The sequence below is a fragment of the Rissa tridactyla genome, chromosome 1, assembly GCF_028500815.1.
Source record: "Rissa tridactyla isolate bRisTri1 chromosome 1, bRisTri1.patW.cur.20221130, whole genome shotgun sequence".
Classification (NCBI taxonomy): domain Eukaryota; kingdom Metazoa; phylum Chordata; class Aves; order Charadriiformes; family Laridae; genus Rissa; species Rissa tridactyla.
The window spans coordinates 139,381,355-139,407,682 of record NC_071466.1 but is presented as its reverse complement, the minus strand read 5'-3'; the positions used below and the strand labels follow the sequence as shown (position 1 = coordinate 139,407,682).

At 36.7% G+C, this 26,328-nt stretch overlaps 1 protein-coding gene across 6 annotated transcripts in view; it reads right to left on the bottom strand.

Moving 5' to 3' along the window:
• Positions 1 to 26,328, bottom strand: part of CCDC91 (coiled-coil domain containing 91) — a 148,371-nt gene that overhangs the window by 91,552 nt on the left and 30,491 nt on the right. For all 6 annotated transcript variants that reach the window (XM_054214313.1, XM_054214304.1, XM_054214323.1 and 3 more), the window contains 3 exons: positions 24,498 to 24,655; positions 20,926 to 21,114; positions 18,890 to 18,994 (listed from right to left, as the gene is read on the bottom strand). In XM_054214313.1, coding sequence (XP_054070288.1) covers positions 18,890 to 18,994; positions 20,926 to 21,114; positions 24,498 to 24,655 — 452 coding nt within the window. The remainder of the gene's footprint in view (positions 1 to 18,889; positions 18,995 to 20,925; positions 21,115 to 24,497; positions 24,656 to 26,328) is intronic.

The following is a 26,328-nucleotide window of genomic DNA, read 5'->3' as shown; positions in this document are numbered from 1 at the left end:
AACAACAGTTTGGGAAACCGAGCATCAAATCAAAGAGTTTGGGATAATCCAAATGCCAAGAAAAATGGGTACTGAAGATGACAGCAAAGCCTGCAAAGATGAAGACAAGTACCCAAAGTTGGGTACTGAAAAGATGACAGTAAAGATCTGCAAGCCAAGCTTCTTTTGGCCTTGTTGTTCATGAGAAAAGAGGTTTATGAAATAAAAATCAAAAATGTGTCAGTTATGCCATACTGCCCAGCCCACAATACAAACTGCATCTGCAACTTACTCCACCATTTTCCCTGCATCCAGAGAACTGCTATCAAATTTTTAACTTCTAGATTAAATTGTTGATTATTTGTTTTACATACCTGACAAATTCATAAATAATCTAAGCATGCAGGAAAAACAAACAAACAAAAACCCCCCACAATCCAAAGAGACACAAGTTACATCTTTGCCAGAGACAACAAAAGACTAAATCAAGAAAGCAAGAGAACTAACTTCTTATCCTTTATTTTAAGATTCAATATGGTTTCTGAAGGAAAAGGTTTGTTGTCCAACATCAGAAAAACTCCAATTAGGAAGTATCTCACACAGTCCAGAAAAAGGTACCCAAATCACAGATACACAGATTTTATAAGACGACCTTCTCTTGTTATCGTGTATTTTAGGGAACTAGTCATGCAGTTCCACATTCTGAATGACTATATTTTGCTTACCGTAAAACCTCACACAGAACATAGCTAGGTTGCATAGTACTAGCTCCTATTCTAACAAAGCAGATATATTTAAAACCACCAAAAATGTTATATTCCATACAACAGTGATTTAAGTTTACAGTAACTGATATTCTAATTAGTGTAACATTTCAAATACTGCATTAATCAGATTTTTGGTTCAGGCTTTCCTGACCCTGCCCTTAATTGCTAATGTCTTTTTGCTGGCAATGAGGTAGGCCAGACTGCAGTAAAATATTCCAAATAATTCAGTCTGGGGAGTATCCCCTGGATTTGAGTTATGACCTTAGTGACTGGGAGTGGGCTATTTATTTTTCTCAGTTTATGACCAAAGTATTAAACCACAAAATCACACAATCATTCAGATTGGAAGGGATCTCTGGAGGTCATTTAGTTGAACCTCCTGCTGAAAGCAAGATCAACACTGAATTCAGACCAGATTGTTCAGATTCTTGTCCAGTCAGATCTTGACATCCTCCAAGGACAGAGATTTCACAACCTTGCTGGCTAAAACATCCCAATGCTTATCTTCATCAGAAAAATATCTTTTTCCTTATACCAAGTTGCAACTTCCCATGTTTCAATTTATGACAATTTCCACTCGTCCCCCTGCTATGCAGAGCCTGCCTGGCTCCATTTTTCTGACAACCTTGGACATCCGCTATTAGGTTCTCCAAGTTGAGGTCAAGATATACAATGTCCCTTGCATTCCTCTCATCCATAGTCTGGGTGTTTCATCACAGAAAGCAATCAGGTTGGTCAGGCATAATTTATCTTCTGATAAATCGATGTTGGGTATTCCCAATCACCTTCTTCATGTGCTCAAAAACAGCTGCCAAGAGCACTTGCGCCATGATTTTCCCAAAGACCAAAAGGCTGGCAAGCCTGTAGATCCATATATCATCCTTCTTGTCTTTCTTCAATAATCAGAGACTTTCCTCAGTCTCTGAGTTGATAAAGAACTCTCTCATAGTGACAGCCAGCTCTCTCATCACCTAACTAAACCAGTGTGCTCTCCTGAACTCTGTGGTCTGAAGCTGCTCATTTTTATAAATAACAACCTCACCTCTTCTTCTTCCCTGCCTTTCTAATGAGCTCCTATCCAACATCCATACTAAAGATCCAGCCACACAAAGTACCCCAACACATCACAGTTATTTCAACAATGTCATAGTTCATCCTCTGCACATGACGCTCTAGCTCCTCCTGCTTGTTTCCCAGATTGCATGTATCTATGCATGTTGCATATGCACATCTGACATGGGTCCCTGAAAATTAGTTCAAGTTTTGTGTTGCTTGATGAGTGGGAGTCTGGTTTTGGTTATTTCTTTTACCACTTCTCACCTCTGAGGCAATTAAACTCACACTTCTTAATAATAAATAGATGGTAAACTCAAACATGAGAGAAGAAAGATAGTCTTGCTTCCCTTCTTTGCAAGCAACACGTAAAATAGACAAAAACAGATGACCGTATTTTGTTCCTAAGTCTGTGTTTCGTAACTTTAGCCCGATCAGCAAAGATGATCACAACCTCTAGTTGCATGTCATCAAGGAAGTTCCAGCTGTAAAGTATTTGGAACAAAAAACCTCCAAACTCCACCACCAAAAAAAAACCCACAAAAACCCCCTCAGACTTTGGAGCCTAGGTACAGACCTAGACATCTAAGGAGCATTCCCATGTGAAAACTGTAACATGTATTTATTTATTTTTTAACTTGTGAGCTAATGGAAGGAGATACAAACCAAAGAAGAAAGGGATTTCTCTATTTTACTTACTGTGAAACACTGATGTCATAGAAATAAACGCAAAAATACTTACTCTAGGGGAGAAAAGTTACATTTCTGGGGGTGTGTGGAAAATCTAATCAATCTATTAAAAGGATGATATATTTAATCTATTCTCCTTCTCTAAGCAAAGGGGTCTCTTGAATCATCAAAAAACAACTTTTTTTTTTTTTTTAAGCTGGAACACATCAGATGTAAGCTTCTGAAAATGTCAGCAATGATTGATACCACATTGTTACTTATAGGTAACTAAAAGCTATTATAATGTTGGGGTTTAAGTGTTTTTTGGGTTTTTTTGTTTTGTGGGTTTTTTAATTGCAAATTGAGAAACACTTAGATCTGCTAGATTTTCAAGTCATCAAGATCATTAAGCTACATCATAGAGTTGATTTTTAAATAAATGTTACTGCTGTAGAAATTGACTACAAATGGATTCATATAGATAAATATTCAAAATCATAAATATATAGTGAAAACAGACATATACCAGTGCTTTTCAAAGATACTCTAAGAGGAATAAATCTCAAGATTCCGACAGTGATGTGGCTATTTATTTTACACATTCCATTTACTTCTTGATCTCAACACTTAAAAAAAGAAATTGTGAGAAAGATTCTTTGAGAAACAATACCATTTCTTTTCTAACAGAAGACAGTCTTTTTGAAAATAAAAGAGCAGAATATTAATTGAAGGATGAACATGAAGTTGGGGACAGTGCTAGAAAAAAAACATTTAAGTCAAATCTGGCCTTCAGCTGAAATTTTTCTTTACTTCAGTTGAAGCTGCATGTGGATATACAAAGAACTCCTCTCCCACTATAGAAAGCCTTCAATAAGGAAAGGACAGACAAAAACCAAAAAAATCTGCCTAGCAACTTGTCTCCTGCACAAAAAAAGGAACAGAGATAAAGTGACATGAACAGAATGAAGATGATCAGATGCTATCAGGACAGGCCGAGAGAGCTGGGGTTGTTCAGCCTGGAGAAGAGAAGGCTCCGAGGAGACCTTATAGCAGCCTTCCAGTACCTAAAGGGGGCCTACAGGAAGGATGGGGAGGGACTCTTTATCAGGGAGTGTAGTGATAGGACGAGGGGTAACGCCCTCAAACTGAAAGAAGGGAGATTTAGATTGGATATCAGGAAGAAATTCTTTACTGTGAGGGTGGTGAGACACTGGAACAGGTTGTCCAGGGAAGCTGTGGATGCCCCATCCCTGGAAGTGTTCAAGGCCAGGCTGGATGGGGCTTTGAGCAGCCTGGTCTAGTGGGAGGTGTCCTGGCCCACGGCAGGGGGGTTGGAACTAGGTGATCTTTAAGATCCCTTCCAACCCAAACCATTCAGTGATTCTGTAATTAACATGGATAAAATTTAGTTTTTGTCTTCTTAGAGTTTTCCCTTTTCCCATTGTCTCACTATGAGAACTGCACTCCCATCCATGTCTTGCACATGCATACCTTTGAGGCAGTGACTGACTCTTCCATTACTGTATCTAACGCTCATTCACTCTCTAGGTCTTTTTCACTTTGCCATTATATTGTTTCTAGAATACATTCTTCCCCCCAACTCTCTCCTTCCCTACAATGATGGTAAAAACCATGGTTCTCATCTTTGAATTATTTTTTTTTGGACAACATTAACTCTCTCCACAGTTCCCTTCTTTAATCTATTCAATATGCTGCAGATTAAAACGAAAAAAGCAAAACCAAAAACCACCAAAAAACCCCACAGAAAAAAAAAAATAGAACAGAAATCACACTTTTCTCCAAAGAAATCTAGAGTAGGACAGAATAATAACAGCAAGAACCCTCCTGTTGCTGACAAAGGGATTCCAATTTGGACACAAATATCACTTCTTCTAACTGTACAAAATAAGACAATACATACGCCGCCCCCTTAAAGAGTCCCTCAGTTCTGTTCTACAAGCCAGCTGGCAGCAGTGCAGAAACGAGCTCACGCTTTCTTTGTTGTATAAGACAAATTAAAATGTAAACAGATTTTAAAAGTCTGTAGCATTAGGAATGAATTTGACAGCTTTAGCTGCATTCTAACTTTGAAAATTCTTGGTATTTTACAATATGTCAGACCTCCCAGAAATTGGCTAATGCAGATGAGAAAAACCATGATTAAGACACGTTCTTGTTCTGATCAGCTCCCCTCTTCAGAGGGGTACAAACATTGCTTACAGTAAGGCTCTTGGCTAAAAGCCTTTTCAAAAAGTGAAAGCAAACCCTGATGGAATATAGCCTCCCTCAACTGGATACACACAGATTTATTAAGCATATGTAAAGGTACTTAAAAGACTGGAGGTCACATTCAACAACCTAAAGTAGTGCAGCAGAGATTAAAAACACAATATTAAAAAAGGAATAAAAAACTGTTTCTTCGATAAAAAAATACTACGGTGTTTCTATTGTGCAATGGAAAATTCATCAGCTATGGCAGTGATTGGTATCTGATAAGATAATTTAATTGGTGGTGACAGAACAGGAATGTGTTGAAAGTTTATGAAATATTGTCATGGGAATTGCAACATGTCTCAAAGAGCTGCTATTTTTATTTAATAAATATTCATTTCTCAAAAGAATGTGCAAGTAAAGACAGACAACCTTGATGTAAGAACGGGGGCAAGTGCCACTAGACCCTCACCCATGTGAGAACTATCTCATGAAAATATTACGTGAAATATGAGATATCTTCAGACTGCTCCTGTAGTCTTTGTTACAGGATAGCTACAATATCCTCTTTTCTCCTTGCATGCGAGATGTCCACTGTATTTTTGGCTGAATACCATAAAGCCCTGAATAATTTTCCTCAGATAACACAGTCACCATATTTTTAGTAAATAACAGCCATATACGATAGGATATCTAAGACCTGCTTAATCTAGTTTAAAACAATAACCTTGATTGCGGTCAAGTGACACATGGCTAAAAGGAATCTTTATAAGCAGCAAGTCCAAGTCTCATTCACTGAAGCAACTTCTCACCACTCCAGCTGCATGCAGCTGCTTTCTGGCTGGTCATCAGGGGATTCCGTGCAGGTAATGGAATTCCCAGGTGGCAGAGATATGATCAGACTCCATAGAAACCCAGGAATTGTTCTCCTCTAGTGACCAAAATTACATTTGCCTCTGTTTTACAAGAGGGAAGTTCCCACACGAGGCAGATCCAATGGAAGGGATTGCAATATTGAAAAGTATCTGATAAACACCAGAAGACTCAAGACAGAAGAAAGGAGAGCAAAACCTCCCTAGAAGCAGCTAATTTCATCATAATCTAGTCCAGATTTTCTTGTGTTTAAGACAGAATGTTTAGCGCAACTCACAATTAAAACCGTCAATGAAAATTGCAACTGTTACATAAAAACAAAAAGCATGAGATTAAATACTCCTCAATGGAAACAAGCATCATGTGTCTTCTTACTTAGAAAAGTAATTACAAAAATTACACTATCAGAGTACTGTAATAATATCTTCTCAGTAGTTTTAAATAGTACGTATTAAATAGCACAAAGAGCTTTTTCTGGTTTGGGGGGTTTTTGGGGTTGTGTTGGTGTTTTTTCCTTTTTACACAAAATATTTCACAAAACAGTGCCACAAAAGCAGGCAAATTGAGACACTGACGGAAATGTGGCTTAGTTAACGAAGATGGACATGGGTATTTCCTTTTCTTCTTTATCACTAACAAGAAGGCTCTTCAATCTAAAAATTACTTTTCCAGTTACAGTTTGAATACAAGGTAAGTCCAGAATATTTTTCATTACTTCTTGCTTAGGAGCTCAAACTATGTTTTTCCTTCTTAGCTTCCCTGAAGTGAACTGAAATTTATTTTTCAATGACACACTCACTTCTCTCTATACACTTATCTCAAAACTCAGAGTATACTATCAGCCCTTTGAAAGCCTAGCACAGGTACTTGGAATGTTCTCCCTGCATAAAAAGGAACTACATAAAGTGCAGAATTACTAGCTGAAATTATTCTAAATATAAAGAAAAATCTTACAATATATGAAGAAATTCAAAATTGCTCTCAGTCCTTTATCACAGTGTCTTGGATTATTTTTTAAGCATTAAAATATGAAAATGCAAGTCTGATTAAGTTAAATTTCATTATGGTATTCATTGTTGATCATCCTAAACAATTTTTTCCTTGAGGATGCTTAGATTTCTAATGTATATCCAAAATCAAAATATTGTCTGTCTAGCAAAACATTCAAGTAGTAGGTTTATTTTTAAGGACTGGCATAGGACTAGGAATGTCTGTTTTATCTCAACATCTTCAGGTTTAAGAACAGATGTTCTAGTTTTCATTAGTATCAGTTTTCTTTAAATGATAAAACTTTAGCCAAGAAAAGTAAGAAAGTGTTCTCAGTAGTTTAAGTACATGATTATTTTAAGTGTCACATGCTGTTCTGGACCTTTTAAACCTTTAATGAGGAAAAAAATTATACAAGTCTCAGCAGCAAAACTTTTTTTGAGAACAGTAACAGTGAAGTAACTAAAAGTAATAGCATCACTATGGTTATCTATAAGCAGAATCAAAAATAATCAGTGTAAGAACATACACTAGAAAACTGCTTTGACCTCATAAACACATATTTTTATTTTAAGAAAAATAAATAAAGATGGAACAGCAATCTACTCATGCTGATATATAATTAGAGCTGACTTTTACCCTCCCTTATCTCCTCCAGCTCCCAAGCATTAATTTTATCCTTTAAAGTTTCCCATAATCAGATGGTAGTTTTAAAACCTTGATGATACGAAGTAGTTGTATTTATAATCTATTGTGATCACTGCAAGAACTAATACTTTGCCACTGTAACTGCTTTCCCAGTGTCAGGAGCTATATAGAAATGACATGATACACACCTTTGCAGTAGTTTACAACACTAGTTATTTGTTGAAATTAGGACGCTAAGCATTTTGCCTTTGTATGTGGGCAATGTAAGTCTTTGACATGTAAGTCACGTGTTTTTCTTCATTATGTACTAACTTCCAGTGTATTAGTAAGTTAGATTAGAATACTGTTATAGAAATAAAGTGTTTAATATTTACAAATTACACATTTCAACTGATCAAACTGCTCCAACACGAAGTGTGTACAATATATAAATAAAATTTAATACAGATTGAAGAAGTAAGCTTAAAGGTGTTTAAATAATAGCTTAATTAGGCAATAGTTCATAGTTTATTAATGAACTATGAACCAAATAAGATGATTTAGCAATTAAAGGGCAATGAAGGGATAATTTTTTCAAAACTGTTCCCAAAATACCATCCTAATATTTCCTATGCAGTTTATTTCTCCCAAGTAGATAAACATGAAATACAAAAATGCTGTTAAAAGTATTGACTCATTTTGACTAATATTGGCTAATATTTAGCATTTTGATAGTGAGCAATGGTCAAGTACTAACAATACACTGTTTTAGATGCTTTACATTGAGCACAAACAGGACCAAGTGGATCCAGAGACGTGCAGTTGCTTTGGTACTGTTCCCCACATTTTTTAAGAAAGTGCATGCCAAGCAACAGATAACTGACCTAGAAGCAATGCCTTAACAATACAATTATGCAAGTTCTGCTCTACGTGGGTTTCTTAATTTTGAGTACGTTTTGCACATTTCCATTTTTCCCCCAATAATCCAAAAGGATACTACTTCTACAAAAGCTAGATTTGGTGAAGAACTTAACGAAACAAGCTTGCTGGTAAAGAACTCCACTTTACCAGTGTTAAACATACTTGGACATTTCACAACCATCTCTATTAAAATTTCCACATTAAACAGAAAAAATAAAAAGATGAAACATCCTGAACACACTCACTGTGAATGCACATATGGAGATGTGCAGTAGTTGTGATGGACTTGTGACACACTGAACGTAAATTAGTCAATGGATTCAAATAAATCTAGGATATGCTGGCATAAAACAGGTCAGGCCAGTTAGAATGCAGTCAGGACAGGAATTATTTTTCAAAAGAGTTTTTTACTTCCACATACTTACACACTAGAATAAGTTAGACAGTTGTCCAAACACAATTTCTTGCGTATCTTTAAAATCAGAGAGCCAAAGGAGGCACATGACTATAAAGGAATAAATGTTAGGCATGTTATATGGCTATAACTGTACAAGGCAACTGTACAGTACAATGCAAGTTAGGCATTCAAAACTGCTAAGTAATAGTACAATAGCGTAATAGAGCTATATTTAAACACAGCATATTTTAAAACAAAATTAGCATGCTTAGTCTAGTCTTATATCCGCTCTTCTAACTAACCATTCTGAAACAAGACAATAAAATAATCCATAAAAAAGAATTTAAGACCAAAACATCAAGTCAAAGGAGCACAATCTTTTCCTAACAGAAACAAAAAGTCATTTTTCCTCATACTGTGGAAAAATAATTTAGAGGAAAGACAACATCAAAACTGGGGGAAAAAAACAGGCCAAGAGATAAACAGCTCTGAAATTACTAATAAAATAGAGACTTTGAATAAAAATGAGTGTCTGAAAGAAGAGTACATAGAGTAACATTAAAAAAAATTTAAAAGGTGAAGAAATAAACGTGAGGGATTTGGCACACACTTGAAACAGAGGTGGGCAAGGGATTGTTGCCATATCCATAAATACCTTTAAAAGTTCAGCAAAACGATGCATTGCTACCTGTGAGAGTGTCTTTTCTGAAATCCCCCATTTTCAGTGTTCCATAATTTTAAACTCTACTATGACCTGTGAAATTTCCTAGAATCTCATTTATAAATTTAGTTGCAGGTACAGTAGATAACTTTCTTTTCACACCTATTTTTCATTATTAGCATTCTGTCTCCTCTATGTCTGCACCTAAAACTAACCTAAATATTTTCTTAGAAGATGGTATTTAACAGGATGTAAGTTATATATTAGTTTTGTAAAAAACCATACATTTTCTAGTACTCCAGCCACAAAAAGCACCTACCTCCAAGACCCGTTTCCAATCTCTTGCAGAACACCTTTTCCACAATCATAAATGGACCCTTCTGGAAGGAAAGGCCAGAAAGGTGACAACAGGAGGTTGCCTTAGGAGTTGGAATGCATGGAGCTCTGTTTTGGGCTAGGTGATCAGGCAAGTACTTATGGGGCAGGATTAGCAGGCAGACCAGTACAGCAGACATTGCTGCGTCTGTAGACCAGACGGTCTACAGGAAGATGATGTAGATGAGGCCTTCTTCAGACAATGGGAAGAAGCCTCCCATTCACAGGCCCTGGTCCTCACGAGGGATGTTATTGACTCCAGTATTTGCTAGAGAAACAACACAGTAGGGCACAAGCAATCGAGGAGATTCCTGAGACATACTGATAACAATTTCCTAACACAGGTGACTGAGGAACAATCTCTGAGGCACTCTGTTGGATCTGATACTTAAAAACATGGAAGGACTCTCGCGGAATGTGAAGATCAGTGGCAGCCTGCCTTGGCTGCAGTGACCATGAGATGTTGGAGTTCAGAGGAGGGGAAGGAACGGGGCAAAAAGCAGGATCACAATACTGGTCTTCAGGAGAGACGACTTTGGTCTCTTTGGGGGTCTGCTTGGAAGAATCTTATGGAATACAACCCTAGAAAGAGGGTTGGTATTCAAGGATTATCTCCTCCAAGCTCAAGAATGGTCCATCGTAACAAGTAAGAGACAAGTAAGTAATCAAGCAAAGGCAGCAGGGGGCCTGCATGGATGATCAAGAAGCTCCTCACTAAACTCTATCATAAAAAGGAAGTGTACAGGAGGTGGACGCAGGAACAGGTGACCCAGGAGGAACACAGACAGAGTTGCTTTCCAAGCATGTAGGGATGGAGTTAGGAAAACCAAAGCCCACCTGATTTTGAATCTGGCTAGGGACATGGAGGGCTACAAGGACTCCATAAGTGTATTAACAGCTGAAGGAAGATGGGAAAACGCAAACCCGCTGCTGAGTGGGGCAGGGGCCCTTGTGACAAAGGACATGAAAAATGCCTTCTTTGCCTCAGTTTTAAATGGTAAGACTGGCCTTCAGGAACCGCAGGCCCCTGAGACCCAAGGGAAAGTCTGAAGCAAGGAAGACTTAAACAAAGTGGTCTTAAACAGTCCATGGTGCCTTAGCAGGATGCAGCCACAAGCGCTGAGGGAGGCCACTCAATGATCTTTGAAAGATCATGGTGATCAGGTGAGGTTCCGAAGGACTGGAATAAAGCAAATGTCATACCTGTCCTCAAGAAGGACAGGAAAAAGGATCTGAGGAACTCCAGGCCCATCAGCCTCACCTCAGTCCCCAGAAAGATGATGGAGCGACTGATCCTTGAAACCATTTCCAGACACATTAAGTATGAGAAGATGTAGTCAGCATGGATTTACTGAGGGAAAAAACATGCTAAATCAACTTGACAGCCTTCTATGATGAGTGGCGGATGATGTTTATGTCTACTTTAGCATGGCTTTTGACACCATCTCCCACAACATCCTTATAGACAAGCTCACAAAGTTAGGGTTAGACAAGTGGACAGTGAGGTGAACTTCAAATTGGCTGAACACCTGCATCCAGAGGGTCCAGAGTGGCAGAAAGTCCACCTGGTGACAAGCTGTGTACCCCATAGGTCGATACTGGGGCCAGTACTATCTAACCTCTTCTTTAATGACCTGGATTGATGAGGCAGAATGCACCGTCAGCAAGTTTGCAGATGATACAAAACTGTGAGGAGTTGGTGATACACCTGATCAGCCAGACATTCAGTGGGTCCTTAACAGGCTGGAGTTTAACAAAAGGAAATGCTAAGTCCTGCATCTGGGCAGGAATAACCCCGTGCACTAGAACACACTGAGGGTCAAATGGCAGGAAAGCAGCTTTGCAACGAAGAACCTGTGTGCAATAGTGGGCAATTAGTCCACTAATGTACTGACTATACCACTCAGCTTGGTGTCAACTGCAAGCTTGCTGAGGGTGTACTCAATCCCACTATGTCATTAATGAAGATATTAAATAGTTTTGGTCCTAGTATGGACCCTTGCGGGGCAGCGACTTGTTACTGTTTTCCACTTGGACATTGAGCTGCTGACTGTTACTCTTTGGGTACAGCCATCCAGCCATTTCCTCCTAATAGTCCATCCTTCAAATCCATATCTCTTCAAATTAGAGGCAAGAATGTCCTGGGAAACTGTATCTCAAGAGGTTCCTTTCAACTGCAATGATTCTGTGAATGAAATGTTTTAGATGGAATTTCTCTACTTTATCACAGTTATTTTTAGAACAGTATTTTTCAAACTAAGAACTGATATATAGGGGAAGCAAAGAGCTCACTATAAAGTATCATAGCAAAAACGTAACATTGACATAACTGTCAAATATCATCAGATGTTTTCTGTGAGTCACTAACCTTTTGACTGATACTTATTAATTAAACAAAGTAGCACTAAGCTTTCATACGTGCTTGACTGCTAACGTTGCAATCAAAAGCAGCAGTCAGCCACAGCAATACTCCAGATATAATTTACTCCAGGCCAAGACTCTGAATCAACTGTAAGTCTCCAGTTTCCATTAAGAAATACAAGACATTCAAATATGACAGATTTATGAAGATTCTTATGTGAATTAATTAATCAATTCCCATTTAAAATCCCATTAAAATTGCCTACGTTACTTCTAGTGTCCATGTGTGGCAAAACTGAATAGTCATTAAATTGGTCCAACACAGCTAGTGTGCAAGCACAGAAGCAGTTACATTTAACCTTTTTCAATAGCTGAGAAACACAAATAGGAAAGACAGCAAAACAGTATGGTATTTTTGCTGTTTATGCTATCCAGATACATCAGTCATCCCTAAATCTCCAGAGCCAACTCAAGAAGAGAAAACCTTTTTCACAACCTACGGTTGAGTCCATATTTTTAACCCTCCTTCCCCAGTCTGAAGTTAAAGTGAAATTATTTGAAATCTATTTGAAACCACAGCACAAAATAGGCTACAGCTATGCTTCTTTTGCAACAAGCATTCTTATACACTATCACGTTTCAGTAAAGGAAAACAATAACTTTTCTCTTAAACTCATATAGAGATGTTGGGTGGGAAATATCTCAGAAAAGCATAAACAATTTCTTCCTTTCAATGACCAAGTTCACAGATTGATTTGTTGTAATAAACACATCAAGGTATACTTAGCTTGCAAACAGAAGTAAATCTATCAACCCCTGCTGCATCAATTTCTCTGGAATGGAGATAACCTTCGCAGTCAAAATAATACAAAATTCATTTCAAAGGTGAACTGCAGTTTGAAGGAAGAGCACGATTACTCATGCTGTACTTTATGTTCAGTATAATGGCAACACACAGATTCTCGGATGTTATCTTCCATCACTATCATTACTTTTTTTTCCCCCAAGACCTATCCCCCCAAATAGAAAAATTGTTCGCTTTATCAAAAGAGGATAAAGACATATCTGTTTGGATGGGGGTACACTATATTAACTAGAGTGTAAACACACAAGGAATACTTCCTCCAGAGAAAGTTATCTCTTCCAATACTGCATACAAATTTTATTCATCATATGACCAACCAGTATTAGGAAACATGACCATTTCACCCTGTCACTTCAACAGCAAGTGCTTCCAAGAGCTTTTTGTTGCTGTACATCCAACTGCAAGATTGCTTTTTGAAATTACTTTAGGAAATGAATGTTCATACAAGGCCAAGACTGATTATGTACATTAAAAGCACAACACAGGGGTCTTCCAGAACAGGAAGCTTTCTCTCTGGGATCATCTGTGTTCATTCCAAATACGCAAATTTTGATACCTTCCTACTGTCAACATGAACAGGCCAATTATTCAAGGAAGATGTGCATTTCAGATTTCTCTCATGTGTCCTCAGGTTTCAGCCACTGAGACTCTCGCAATACGGACAGCTGATGGATCACGTATCACAGGTCTAGCACTGGCTAGAAATGGACGGCATTCCTGTTTACCTCAAACCAGGACACAACAACAAATCAGAGGCTGAGGAAGTTAGAGAGCCCAGTTTGTTCTCTCAAATGCTGGCAAGTACTCATATTAGAGGCAATGTTATACTCCCCAGTCGTAAACGCTGGATAAGAAAGGAAGAGGTGAAGGCAGATGGAAGGCACAAAAGGGCTGAGTTTATTCATTAAGTAAGGGCAGAAACAAGTGGAGAAACAGAAGAAGGAATAAAAATAGAGAAACAGGAGGAGGCAAAAATCCAATAATGCAGGGAACTGGGAAGGAAGAGGTGCCTTAGGAAAGATGCAAACCAGAAGAGTTACCCTTAACTCACAGTCATCTGTGCCCTATGCACACCAGCCATCCTGTGTCCAGATAAGCACCACATGGCATCACTCTCATAGGGAGAAGGTCCCTTAGAAAAAGTACTAGCCCTTGGACATGATCATACTGGGAGCAGTGAGGAGGGGTGATATCTAGAATTAACTTCCCACTCCTCAATCCCCCTTTTTGAGATAGTACTTTCTATTCACTTTTAACTGCTGTCCTCCTCCGTTTCTTGCAACACCACTGAACTTTCAGCACTCAAAACCACAGTTCTCCAAAGCTGCTTAACCCTTCTCAGCAACCAACATCCCTACTTAATTCTGGAACACCTTCTGACGTCACCTCAAAACTGATTTTTGCCATCATCAAGACAAAATTAGTTACCTTGTTTCTTGTTCTTGGAATTGCAAAAGTGTAATGCCAACTCTCCACAAGAAATTCTTTTCATTATAGGAAGTTTAGCATGTAACCACTAGAGATGGTATTTACTTATTCAGACACGTATTTAATTAAAATTGAGATTACTATGACATTATTGGAATCTAAAATCAAAGATTTTAAGATACATTATGAAGCTTAATTCAATTCTGAAAACAAGAATCTCCATGAAGTGTGGTGGTGGGGCAACAGTTAAGACACATTATTTTAAATACTAAAAGAAAGAGGGGAAAAAAAAATCAAAAGGATCCATACACATAAAGTCAGGCATCATCACATTAAGCCGTATTATTTAACATTCCTTTTTCAACACCTTATGAAAACAAGCAAATTTTTACATGTATTAGGTTTAATTTTTGAGATTCATATTGTGCTCAGTACTAAATTATATCAAAATCACTGTTTGTACAATTCTGATTAATTTAAAAGCAAAATTGTATGATGAATCTAGCATTAGAGTTTTAATTCTTATATACCTTACAAACTATTTTAAAGTTTTGAAGCATCATGTCCAGAAACAAGGAGACAGACATAACGAAGTATGCATTTCTATTTTACATGAATGGATTTGATATATAGGTCCAATATATATAAAAAAAAATAAATTTAACAGACAATACTAATCAGAATAAAACTAAACTCATCTCTCAGAATTAGGAGGGAAGAAACTAGCCCAAAATCTCAACTTCATGTTTTCTTGTCTTTCCTGAATTGCATGTAAAGTCTTTTCCTCATAATGTGAAGCTTTATAATTTAATGTGACATTTACACAGGTACTCAAATGAAAAATTCACCAAACATCAACAGTTACAGAAATAAATAAATGAAACAACATCTAATACCAGCAATGACTGGACTTAGGTTACTATGCCATTTAATTCCAGCTAAGCATTACTGCATGACCTATCAGTACAAGCTTCCTTTCTTACCTTTCTAAAGCATCATTTAAACAGGGAGTCTATCTGACCCGCTTTTTTTTTTTTTTTTTTTTTACACACAAAAATATTATTAAAAATTAAATTATAGTATTAAGCTAGTCCATTTTTAAACATGACTTTTTGCAACAACAGAAGTATTGCTAAATAAAATAAGCACATTGAAGTCACTTTTTCAATAAAAATTTAAAAGACAATCCCTAAAAAGAGGCAGAACAGAAACAAAGGATTCCAAAAGAAAACATTTTTGGTGCTTTCAAAACAACTATCGATTTGTTAAGGTAGAAGAATAGATGTCAGTTGCCAAAAGAAAAAAGAATCTATTTCAAAAAGAAGGATCGCACCGCATCAACTATATTGTTCTTTAAAAAACCAGCCTGCTTAACTTCCAGAAGGGTTGATGATGGGAAAAAAATGCGTATAACCGCAACTAGAATTTTCCATCAGCAATGCAGTATTACTTCAAGTGCGACTGTGTGGTAAATCAAAGAAAAGAAATAGCAAGGGAAAAGTATGATCCAGTTCCTAGTGAATCATCAAAACCAGTTGTCTGTAGATAGACCAAACATCCGAAGTCTTATCAGCTATGCAATCTGTCCAAAGAATTCAGTTCCTATTCAAAGGCACTATTTTCTCCCCTCAAATTAAACTTTCCTTCTCCAATTCGCAAATAAGAGAACATCACCTACTAAACAGGAGTATTCATTTCGCTATTGATGGTTTTTCACTATATTACAAATTGGGGTTTGGTATCTTAAAATGCAGCATTTATTCATTTCTACAACATATTGCAATGGGGCTGCAGCAAAATTTTAGATTTATAGGATTAAAATGGCCACTAATTCTGCCTTATAGTCAAAAGCATGTATTACCTACTCGCACTAAATGTCTTGAAAATATGCAGCCCCTCACATTAGAGAAGAGCTGAGGTGTTAAAGAGCTGAGATGAATATATATGACTATGTGATTAAAAAAAAGGAAAAAAAAAAAAGACTGACACACCACCAAAAAAAAAAAAAAAGGAGAGAGATACTTTTGAACTTATTTCCTTTCTGTCTAAATAAGCAAGGAATTATAAAGCTAAAGTTGCATAAATGCTATTGTGTGCACTTATGCAATTTTATGGTTGCAACACTGCATACAAGTCAAGAAAACTAAAATTACACTTCCCACAGCAATTTTAACTCTGATACATTTTGTATGCAAAGAAGTTAGAATTACAATATGTTATTCTGCCTTTTAAATACTACAAACACCAACGCAGTAATTTGGGAATCATAACTCTAATTTTACCAGCTTGTATGAATTCAAGATCTCAAAGAGACCATTGTATTAAATATCTAAAAACTCTAGAGCACTAGTTAATACCAATTTGTTTATTCTATTTATAAACCCACTGCTGCCTCTTTACTGTCTCTGGTTGTTGTAGTAACACATAGAAACAACACTAAGAATGTGAAAATACTACAAGCTCTGTTCAATCTTGATTTTTTTTAAAGCTAATTTTATTTAGACGAAACACAGAACTTTTTACTTTTCTCTTTTACACAGGCATAGATGTGGCAACGTTCCATTGTCATTCATTGGTTAAATGCTAACACTACACCAAAGACTTTGAATTCTGCTCCCCCCAATTAGGAGCAGTGATTATCACTCCCCTTCAGTTCTTCCATTTTCAGTACTACCAAATTAAGTACAAGGTTTTTTTTCACACCTACGATGAAGAAAGTTCGAGACTAGTCCAGAACACAATTCACTTCATCAGCATGCTAACCTAACTCAGAAAACATGTTTCATATGCTTTATGTTCCTACATTGGCTTTCAAATTCATTTATTTTTTTAATATCAAAAAATCTGAAAGCGTATTTTATTGAAACAATTTTGTGACAACAAAACTGTGGTAACATAACTGTCACCCTTGAATGAGGCAGAAATCAACAGTAAAAAATGGAAAAAAAAGAATTACTGGCTTAGTCGACACAGATTAATGAAATCTCTCAGAACTAAGCACAATAACTTAACCAAAAAAGAAGAGTCTAATCTGAGTATCACCTTGTTAAAGATCTAACTGATCGGCTCTATTACCTCCAAACCAGCTTTTGAGAATTCCCTACGTCACAAACACTGGAAGTCAGTTAATTAGTAAATATAAAGGTGCATGAAATAATCCACGTTCATGTAAAAAGCAGTTAGAACCATCTCATGAGGCATTTTTTTTTTTACATATTATATTCAAATATTCACATAGAAATTTAATTTAAGAGGAATTAAGTCAATGCACACCTACAGCTCAGGATGCCAGAATCAGTTCAGTTGGAAGTCTTATCCTGAGACTTCCCAACGCTCTGCCAGAGTCACCACTACAGTCTGCTTTTAAGCTTTTCAAGTCAACAGCACTAATAACCAGCTGTTTCTACTGGAAAAAGAAATTCTAGCGAGACAGACATCTGTACTGTGTAGCTGCCAGATTTACTCAGTGTGTGGCCACAGGTGTTGACCCTAGTGTTGTAGGAGCCAATGGAGAAAGACAAAAAGAACTGGCATTAAAAGCTGTACTAACAGAAGGCATCCAATATTCAAGTTTCATGAAAGTAATTTTAACTGTCAGCTCTTAGAAGCATGACTCACTATTCTTTTCTGATTTGATTCTGGCTATATCCAGAAGACAACAAGAGCAAGTAGATGAGTTTTTCTACAAAGTAAATTAAAGGTTATGACCCTTTCATTGCTGCTCTTGAAAACTGTAGTACCTGACTCAAAGAGGTATGATATAGACAGACTGATAATTGCAAACCCCAGTAACATTTCCACTACTTAAACACTTCTGCTTGAAGAGCATCATGAAAGTACTAAAAAATAAAATCCACTAATTTTATTGTCAAGAGTATATGTGGATCATTAACTTTAGCTGGTATGATACTCCATAAATCAAGAGGTTTTCAAGCAAAACTTATTTTTATGACATAGCTAAGCAAACATTTTTTTCACTGAGTAGGATGTTACACACAAACAAGAAAAAAAAATTAGATGATTATATTACCATAAGTTCTAGGCAGCACTGCAGCCATGAATTCAAATAAATTACTACAGAAACTCTTAAGTGCACGTGGGAAACAATGCAGTAGCTACTTTAAAAAACATCCACAGCAGCAAAAGCATTAAGTGAAGCTGAATTTCCAAGAAGGAACCTTTGAAATGTTTTAAGTCTATAATATTTAGTTTGTCATGCTATAACACTGGAAGAAGACCGAGAACTTCAATGAAAAATTTGTCTTATGTGTGAGACTTCACACATGTATTTAATGAACGATGTTGATTTTTGCCATGAAAGCAATATTAATTCCATTGTCTAGCATCTAATTACACTTCATAGATTTTTATTATGCAACACTAACTATTCCATATTCAAGTGAACTAATACTTTACAAAGAATTGGCTATGGCAACTCTAGAACATGCAAAGTCATACTGTTAAAAACACATCTACTGCGCAAAGTGTTTTTCTTTTCATCTGCTCTATGAAGTGGATCATAATAAGCATGAGTGATCCAAGTTACAATAATGTACTTATGCAAGTCAGGCTTAGACCTAAAGACCTTAGAAATTCTTTACATGCAAAAGGCTTTGAAGCAGACCTGTAGATACTTAACAGAGTATTTGCTGGACATAAATACACTCTATACAAAATCCTCCTGAAAAAATCAAGTAATACAAGAAAGAAATTACCTGGAGCGTCTTGTAATGATCTTGATGTGAAATTACTTTCTCTTTTTTTTCCTTCAAGAAATCCATTTCAAGAATACTATGTTTTTCCAGTAAATATTCTAATTCCTATAAAGTTTACAAAATAAAGTACATGAAGTTACAAACATTTGCAAATTGTGAAAATACAGATTCAGTTAATCATTCCGACTAATTTCATTTCTGAAGACTATGACATTTGCTATCATAATATACACATAGATAAAGAGTTGTGCAAGGAAATTCTGACTGCAGTTCTTGAATTGAGATAATATTTTAAAGTACTTAAAATCAAAGGTGCCTGGAAGGCGTGTCCTATAAGGAGCGTCTGAGGACTCTGGGTTTGCCTAGTTTGGAGGCTGATGTGTGACCTCATTGCTCTCTACAGCTTCCTGAGGAGGGAAAGTGGAGAAGGAGGTGCTGATCTTTTCCCCCTGGGATCCAGTGACAGGATGCGTGGGAATGGTTCAAAGCTGTGACAGGGAAAGTTTAGAATGGACAACAGGAAGCATTTCTTTACCGAGAGGATGGTCAAACACTGGAACAGGCTTCCTAGAGAGGTGGTCAATGCCCCAAGCCTGTCAGTGTTTCACAGGCATTTGGACAATGCCCTTAACAACGTGCTTTAACTTTTGGTGAGCCCAACTGCTCAGGCAGCTGGACCATGTGATTGTTGTAGGCCCCTTCCAACTGGAACTATTCTATTCTAATTATTTCCATATTTTTAATAGCTTGTTCTGTCTTTCTGCATTTGAAAAGCAGCATACTAAATGTACTTTTAGCAAATGGTTTCACTACAAAGGCAGAAATCCCATTACATACAGCCCTAATGATCTCTACCTACAACTCCAAAAATGAGTAAGATTTTAAAATATTCTGTCATCTTGCAGAGACCCCCGAGAAGCCTGCCCAACATGAACCAATAGAGGGGAAGGAGAATGACACTACTGACAATAAACTTCAAAATTATTTGCTACACAAAGAGCTAAAGATTTTTATTTTTTCTTAATGCAGCTGTTGCTCCTACCAAACTCATTCCCTACTATATGTAAGCTGTTGGCACCCTTTCAGTTGCTTAAGAACAACTATTTCTGCAGCCACACAGGAAGCCAGTATAGAAACAAATGACCTGCCAGATCACTGTACAGCTATTCAAACAAAGGCACAACTGAGAGGGTCATAAGGAGGACAGAAAGAGCAATTCTGCTTAGTTCAATCCTGGTTTTGGACAAAATATAAAAACAGTTCCTGAGATTCAAAGCTTTGATTCAACTGCAGAGACAGAAACTGATTGTGCAACACTTCAATTCAGAGCCTAGCTCTCAACCTATCTCCTCTTATAGTCAGTATTCATGCTTCCCTTCCAGCCCTACTCTAGATACTTAATTCCTAGCAAAATCAATCCATTTCAGACCTCCTCATCTTTGGCTCTAGTTACTTATCCTCATTTTCATTTACAATAATACATTTCCTCCTTCCTGAGCACACCTTGATAGCTATCAAAGATCAGTATTAAGAATAGTTGAAATTAAACCTACTCTCCCATGCGTCTGTGACCTTTCACTAAATCAGATGCATAATTACAGGCGCAGCCCTGCTTGGTACTCTATCATATTCAGGTCAGAAGGAATATGAAGAATTTAGCTAGCAGAGCTCCCGGGGGGGGGGGGGGGGGGGGGAAATAATTGTTATGTGTTATGTTCATAAAGATAGTCAAACACACTTTCAACTTCAGTGACCACACACTCACCCACAAAACACAGGGGGAATCACTATACCTTCTAACCACATGGCTCAATGCTAAGAAAACTTGTCTTTTTTCTTTTCCTGAAATTTTATAAAAATTCAGCCTAAAATAGACACTAGACATGAAAAAAAAAAAGTCTTTTGGCTAAATATGGCCAATTTCTCTGGAATTTGGCTAATTTCTAGAAAAAATTCATTACAAATCTTTGCCAGCTCCAATGACATTCAAATCCTACATAAATGCCAAACATTTTCATTAAAAAACCTATTCATACCTTTTTAATTTTTAATTTTTCTTCTTCAGCAGTACAAAGCTTGATTTCTAGGTTTGCAACAGCTTGTTGAAGGTAGCTCTTTGTTTCATTTGTTCTCTGAGTCTCAGCATCAACCAAAGCAATGGCTGATGTAACTAAAGTCTTGTCTTCAATTACATTCAAAGAGGAAACTGGAATATCTGCTTGAATCTAATTCATAAGAGAAACAAAACAGTAAAGGGAATTTAACATTCCAGTCAAGTCAAATTTCATTTCCAGATGACATTACAAAACTTAAGAACTGTAAATACTAAGGTTACTTTTTTGAAACCACACTTCTCTGAAATTGGCCATGCACACACTCATTTGTAGTGTAGGATGTGCTAGCCAAAAAGGAAGCTCCAACAATGGAACAGTAGCTAGTAATTCTAGATGGATTCACATCAGTCCTTCAAATCTCCTCAACTGCTTTTCAAGAACACTTTAGGAGAAGGCTTTAAGACGGAGGATGGCACAGAAACCTCAGTTTCCAATGAGGTCAAAACACTCAGAAGAGGTGAGAAGAGACAGAAGTAAAACCAAATCATCTGTCTCAAAGCATCAGACTTACAGGGAAATAAACTCCCCTTGGATTAGCCACTGCATGTTTTCACCCAATGCAGACTGCAAACAGTAGCCACGGAAAGGGAATACAAATTTTTTGCGCTAAAATAAATATGTCATCTTGACGCTAGACCAACAGAACAAGAGTAATTGGGACATGTCTACAACATTTAGTTAATGCTATTTCAGTGAACTGTAAAAGTACAAAACTGAAATGGAGGCTTCTAGAGTAGACAACCCAAAACAGATGACAACACTGATAATATGCCCATATTTTCAGCAAAGCATAAAAATAAATTAGGTGAGGTTTAAAATATTTGGTACAATTAACAAAAGCCAAAGCTTCCCCCCCCCGCCCTTTTAAAGAAAAAAGGCAAAAACTTGTTTATATCACAGCAAAGAAACTTCAAAGGAAAAAGCTGGTAAATTAATTTCAGCTGCCACTTTTTCAACAACCATTTGGAAGCCAAGAGCACTTGAGATTTGGGAAGGGGTGGTGAAAGGAACATCTCACTGTGTTTATTAAGGGAGGTTTGATTGACCTGATTTAATCCATTCCCTTAACACCTTTTATTCGAAACAGACACTCAAATAATAGATTGACTTTTCAATCAGTAAGTATCTCTCAAAGGATTCAAAGAAAGAAACAAACAAAAATAGCTGAGATCTTGACAGTACATGGATACATAGATCCATGACAAAAACGCATCAAAAAAAAAAAAAACCCAGAAAGGAAACTGCAGTTTGTGCTCTGAATTCCTCTTCTGTAAGAAGCAAAGAGAAGCTAGATAAGCTAATTCTACTTCTCAGTACTACTCAAGATTAGAGTCTGTCACTGCCAAAAATTGTGATGTTGGAACCTGAAACACTGAAGTTTTTTTAACCTGAAACCTCGAGAGGCTCTGGAGATACAATTATAGAATCATAGAATTGTCAGGGTTGGATGGGACCTTAAAGATCATCTAGTTCCAACCTCCCTGCCATGGGCAGGGACACCTCCCACTAGATCAGGTTGCTCAGAGCCCCATCCAGCCTGGCCTTAAAAGCATACAGTTCTCCTAACAGCCTCCTCCAAAAGGTGTAAGAATACTTTATTATAGTTTTATGCCTGCCATTTTCCTTAGTTTTATCCAAAGGCACAGTCTGATCTCCATTTCAAAATGTTAACGGTCCCTCTAGTAACACTTGCTAATGTTGTATTCTTTATTTTGTACTATTTGCTGCATTAAAAAGAGAGTTTATGGAACCATGGGTCTGTCAGTAGTTGACCAGAAAAAGATGAGAAAAATTGAAATATAGCCTACAACTAGAATTTCCACACAAAATTATTCACAAGTAACAAAGTGTATTTCTTATTTTTAGTAAGACAACCTAACCAAATGACTTTTTCTTTTTAAGAAATACACTTAAGCTTTAGTATTCTGAAATATCCAATGTGCTCTTTTCAGAGAACACACAAGCCAAAGTTGCTGGCTAGTTCAAATAAGAAAGGATACAGGTTATTCACATTTCACTGTTAGCCAAAATCAAAAAGGGTAGGATCTGTTGTGGCTAAAGAAAAGCACATTTTGATCATTCTGACAGTAATAGGAATTTACTTATCAAAACATTGTCAGAGAGGCAGATGAAGAGCTTTCAACAGAGAAAATTACCCTGGCTGGCATCAGTGAAAAAAGAAAACAAACACTCCCCCCTCCCAAGAAAAAAACCCTCGACTTTTGGATTTCTAAGAAAATTTCTTCAGTATTATTTGCTTCTGGGCACATCTCTCCTTCCCTTTTTATAGACTTTCCCCGGAACATCAGGTTGGGAACAAATACAGAACAGTAACTAAGTCGTTAGTAAGACTGAACTGTTGGAGCTGTACTAGCCACAGTCTTCCTGGAAGTATGAACATACAGATACTGCTCAAAGGAAAAGCACTAAGAGTCAGTTTAATCAAAACAAGTATTTTGTACACGTTGTTTAAATATCTCTAGAGAAATGCTTTTAAACGGTCAGATTATGGAAATCTGACCTAATCATGAAATTAAACTTTCATCATGAGTAGCCCTAGGACTTGATGGGACTACTAGAAAAATAAGAAACCCAGTAAGCACTGAAAACAGGAGAGTCACAAGCTAGCCCAAAATGTTGACTGGTTCAGAGAAAGCCAAGAGTACTTTCCTATTCAAGTAAATACCACTATGCATCCTGAAACAAGGAACTTTACAATCAATAAACTTGTTCAAATAGGTGTCACCACAAACAATGGCAATAAAAATTCACCTGGGCAGGTAAATCTATTTAATTCTTGTCCTCAGCAACCTAGCATTCTCGTGCTAGTCTCTAGGCAGAAATTTTTTTCCCCCCTCCCTCGCTCATCTAATTGTTTAGTTAAAAACTAAAAGGAAGCTAAGATCAGTTCTCAGCAGCATTGCGGTCACAAGAAGAGATCAAGATCACACAACTAGGACTGTGCCATATTACCAAAAATAAAAAGTACAAAAAAATCAACTTTAGAAGTAATGGGGGAGGAAAAATAAAGTAAAATATAATAAAATAAAAAATAAAACTAAAATTAATTATAATTAAGTAAAGATTAAACATCAATTCTCTAATTCTAAAACAACTTGAGAAAACATAAAAGCATGACATATACATAGAGACAAAATATTTACAGCTTTAACAGTAACAAATTTTTTTTAGAGAACCTTCCTGCTACTGTTTCCTACTTTCCTGTCTAGCACTATCAGCATGGCTTTAACTTTTAATAACTCTTTAACACACTTATCTCTCTTGCAGACCACACCAAAGCAGTATGGTGTCTCCCAGTTACAAGATTTAAACATAATTTAGAAATTATTTTGCTTCAAAGTCTGTATCATAGAAATCCAAGGACCTTTTACTCTTAAAAGGCAATTTAATCTAAATTTGCACACAAAATATACAATTCTAAGATATTTAATACATCAAGCTCCCATACTGAAACCTAAAAATTGTGAGTTTACCTGTTCTTCAATAACAGCTGGCTTTATAACATTGTTGGCTGTTTGAATAGCTGTTGCCACGTTATCACCTGATAAACTGAATGAGTCAGAAGAAACCAGGCAGGAAGAAGGCACAGAGTGCTCCAGAAGAACATCAGGAGATATACGGACTTCAGACACTAATACAAAAAAAAAAAAAAAACAGAAAATATACACACTTTATGAAGAAGCATTCAAACGCTAATTCTGTTTCTGAAATCTATACCTAGCAAAACCTGTCACACTAGCAACAAGTATCATCATACGTCAATCGTAAGGTTATATACCTCTTACAATCTAATTGCATTGAAGCGTAATTCCATACAAAGTTCCTCTATTTTTGAGTACTATCAACTTAGGGGCGCTCAAAATCATAGGTCATACTGAATTTAGACTTATACACAGGTTTCATAAGACAATGACGATCAAAGGCAGCAGTTTTAGGTTTTTCTCTTTCCACTCGCATAATTTTTCAGCTTCAGCAAGATCTTTAATAAGTTTAAGTCAACTGTAAAACCATACTTAAAATCTCCTAAATTTTATAAATTTTAAAGGTAAAAAAATCCTCAACTGTCTCAGAAGACATATAAAACAGCTTACGAAGACACATGATAGAAGCAGTTTTACATTTTATAAGAGATCAAAAGATAACAAAGTAAATAACTCTAGCTAATAAAACTTAAGTGTAATTTATACTGGAATGAGAGATCTCCCCTAACAATTTCCAGTTATGCCATAAAAATCCTGAACAGTGGATCATCGTTATCAACTCAGCACAATAGAAACTTGAGCACCTTTAAGGAAAATTCAGACATAAACTAAATAAAAAGAAAGGAGAAGAGATAGCCTTTTTTAATTTAACAGCAAAGTGCTCCAAACTTTGATATGGTTAGCTACAGGTATGCCTTTGCAGTAGACAAAAAAGTATAGAAAAAGCAGCTCACATTATCATTACAAATCTGGTAAAACGTGAAAGATGCCACCAGCCCAGAGTAAGGTTCAGTCTCTCAATATCACTGTTTAATACTGTACAAGTATGCATACACAGCGCAAACAACTGCGTATATTGGCCTAAAGACATTCAAAAGGACACACTAGTCCTTAAACCTAGGCACTCTGTGTCCCATCTTCTTTACCTCCAAGTTCTGGGTTTCAGGTTAACATAGAGGAACATACAAACCTCATCTAACAAAAAGAAGAAACAAAATAGACCACAAGACAGAAGAATATCAGGATGCTAATTGCAGCAACAGCAGATTTGGACATGTGGGGAAAAAAAAAACCAATGAAAACTCCCCAGCCTAGTGTAAAATGGAAACTTGGATGAAAAGCCTAGAGGTTAGCACTTCAGCAAACAGAACAAGAATCAATTTAGGTAACCAGGACAAAACAAAGGACTGGGACACAACTGCATCTTTAACAGTAAACTCTCCTCCAGAATTGGAAATGGGACTTTTAAGGCTTCCTTTATGTACCATATTTGTGAAACACCCCTCCCCTTCCATATATCTGCTTACAAAGGCAGCTTCCTATAACCAATACCTACTAAGATGACAGATAATACGACCTTTTTGCTTCTAAAAAACCAGTGAAGTCTCTGTTTTATGCTATCACTTAATACCCTGAATTTCAGTTTGACATAAATTTCCAGCAGATGGAAAACCAACTAAAATTCTGAGTAGACGAGCTGTTTCTCTTACTAAACAGTCAAGTAAGAAGGAAAAACCTAGCATGACACTGATCCTTGTGGTGTTAGCGTTCAACCTTTGGTGATGTTAGCGTTCATCCTTTGGTGATCTTCACCATAGTATAA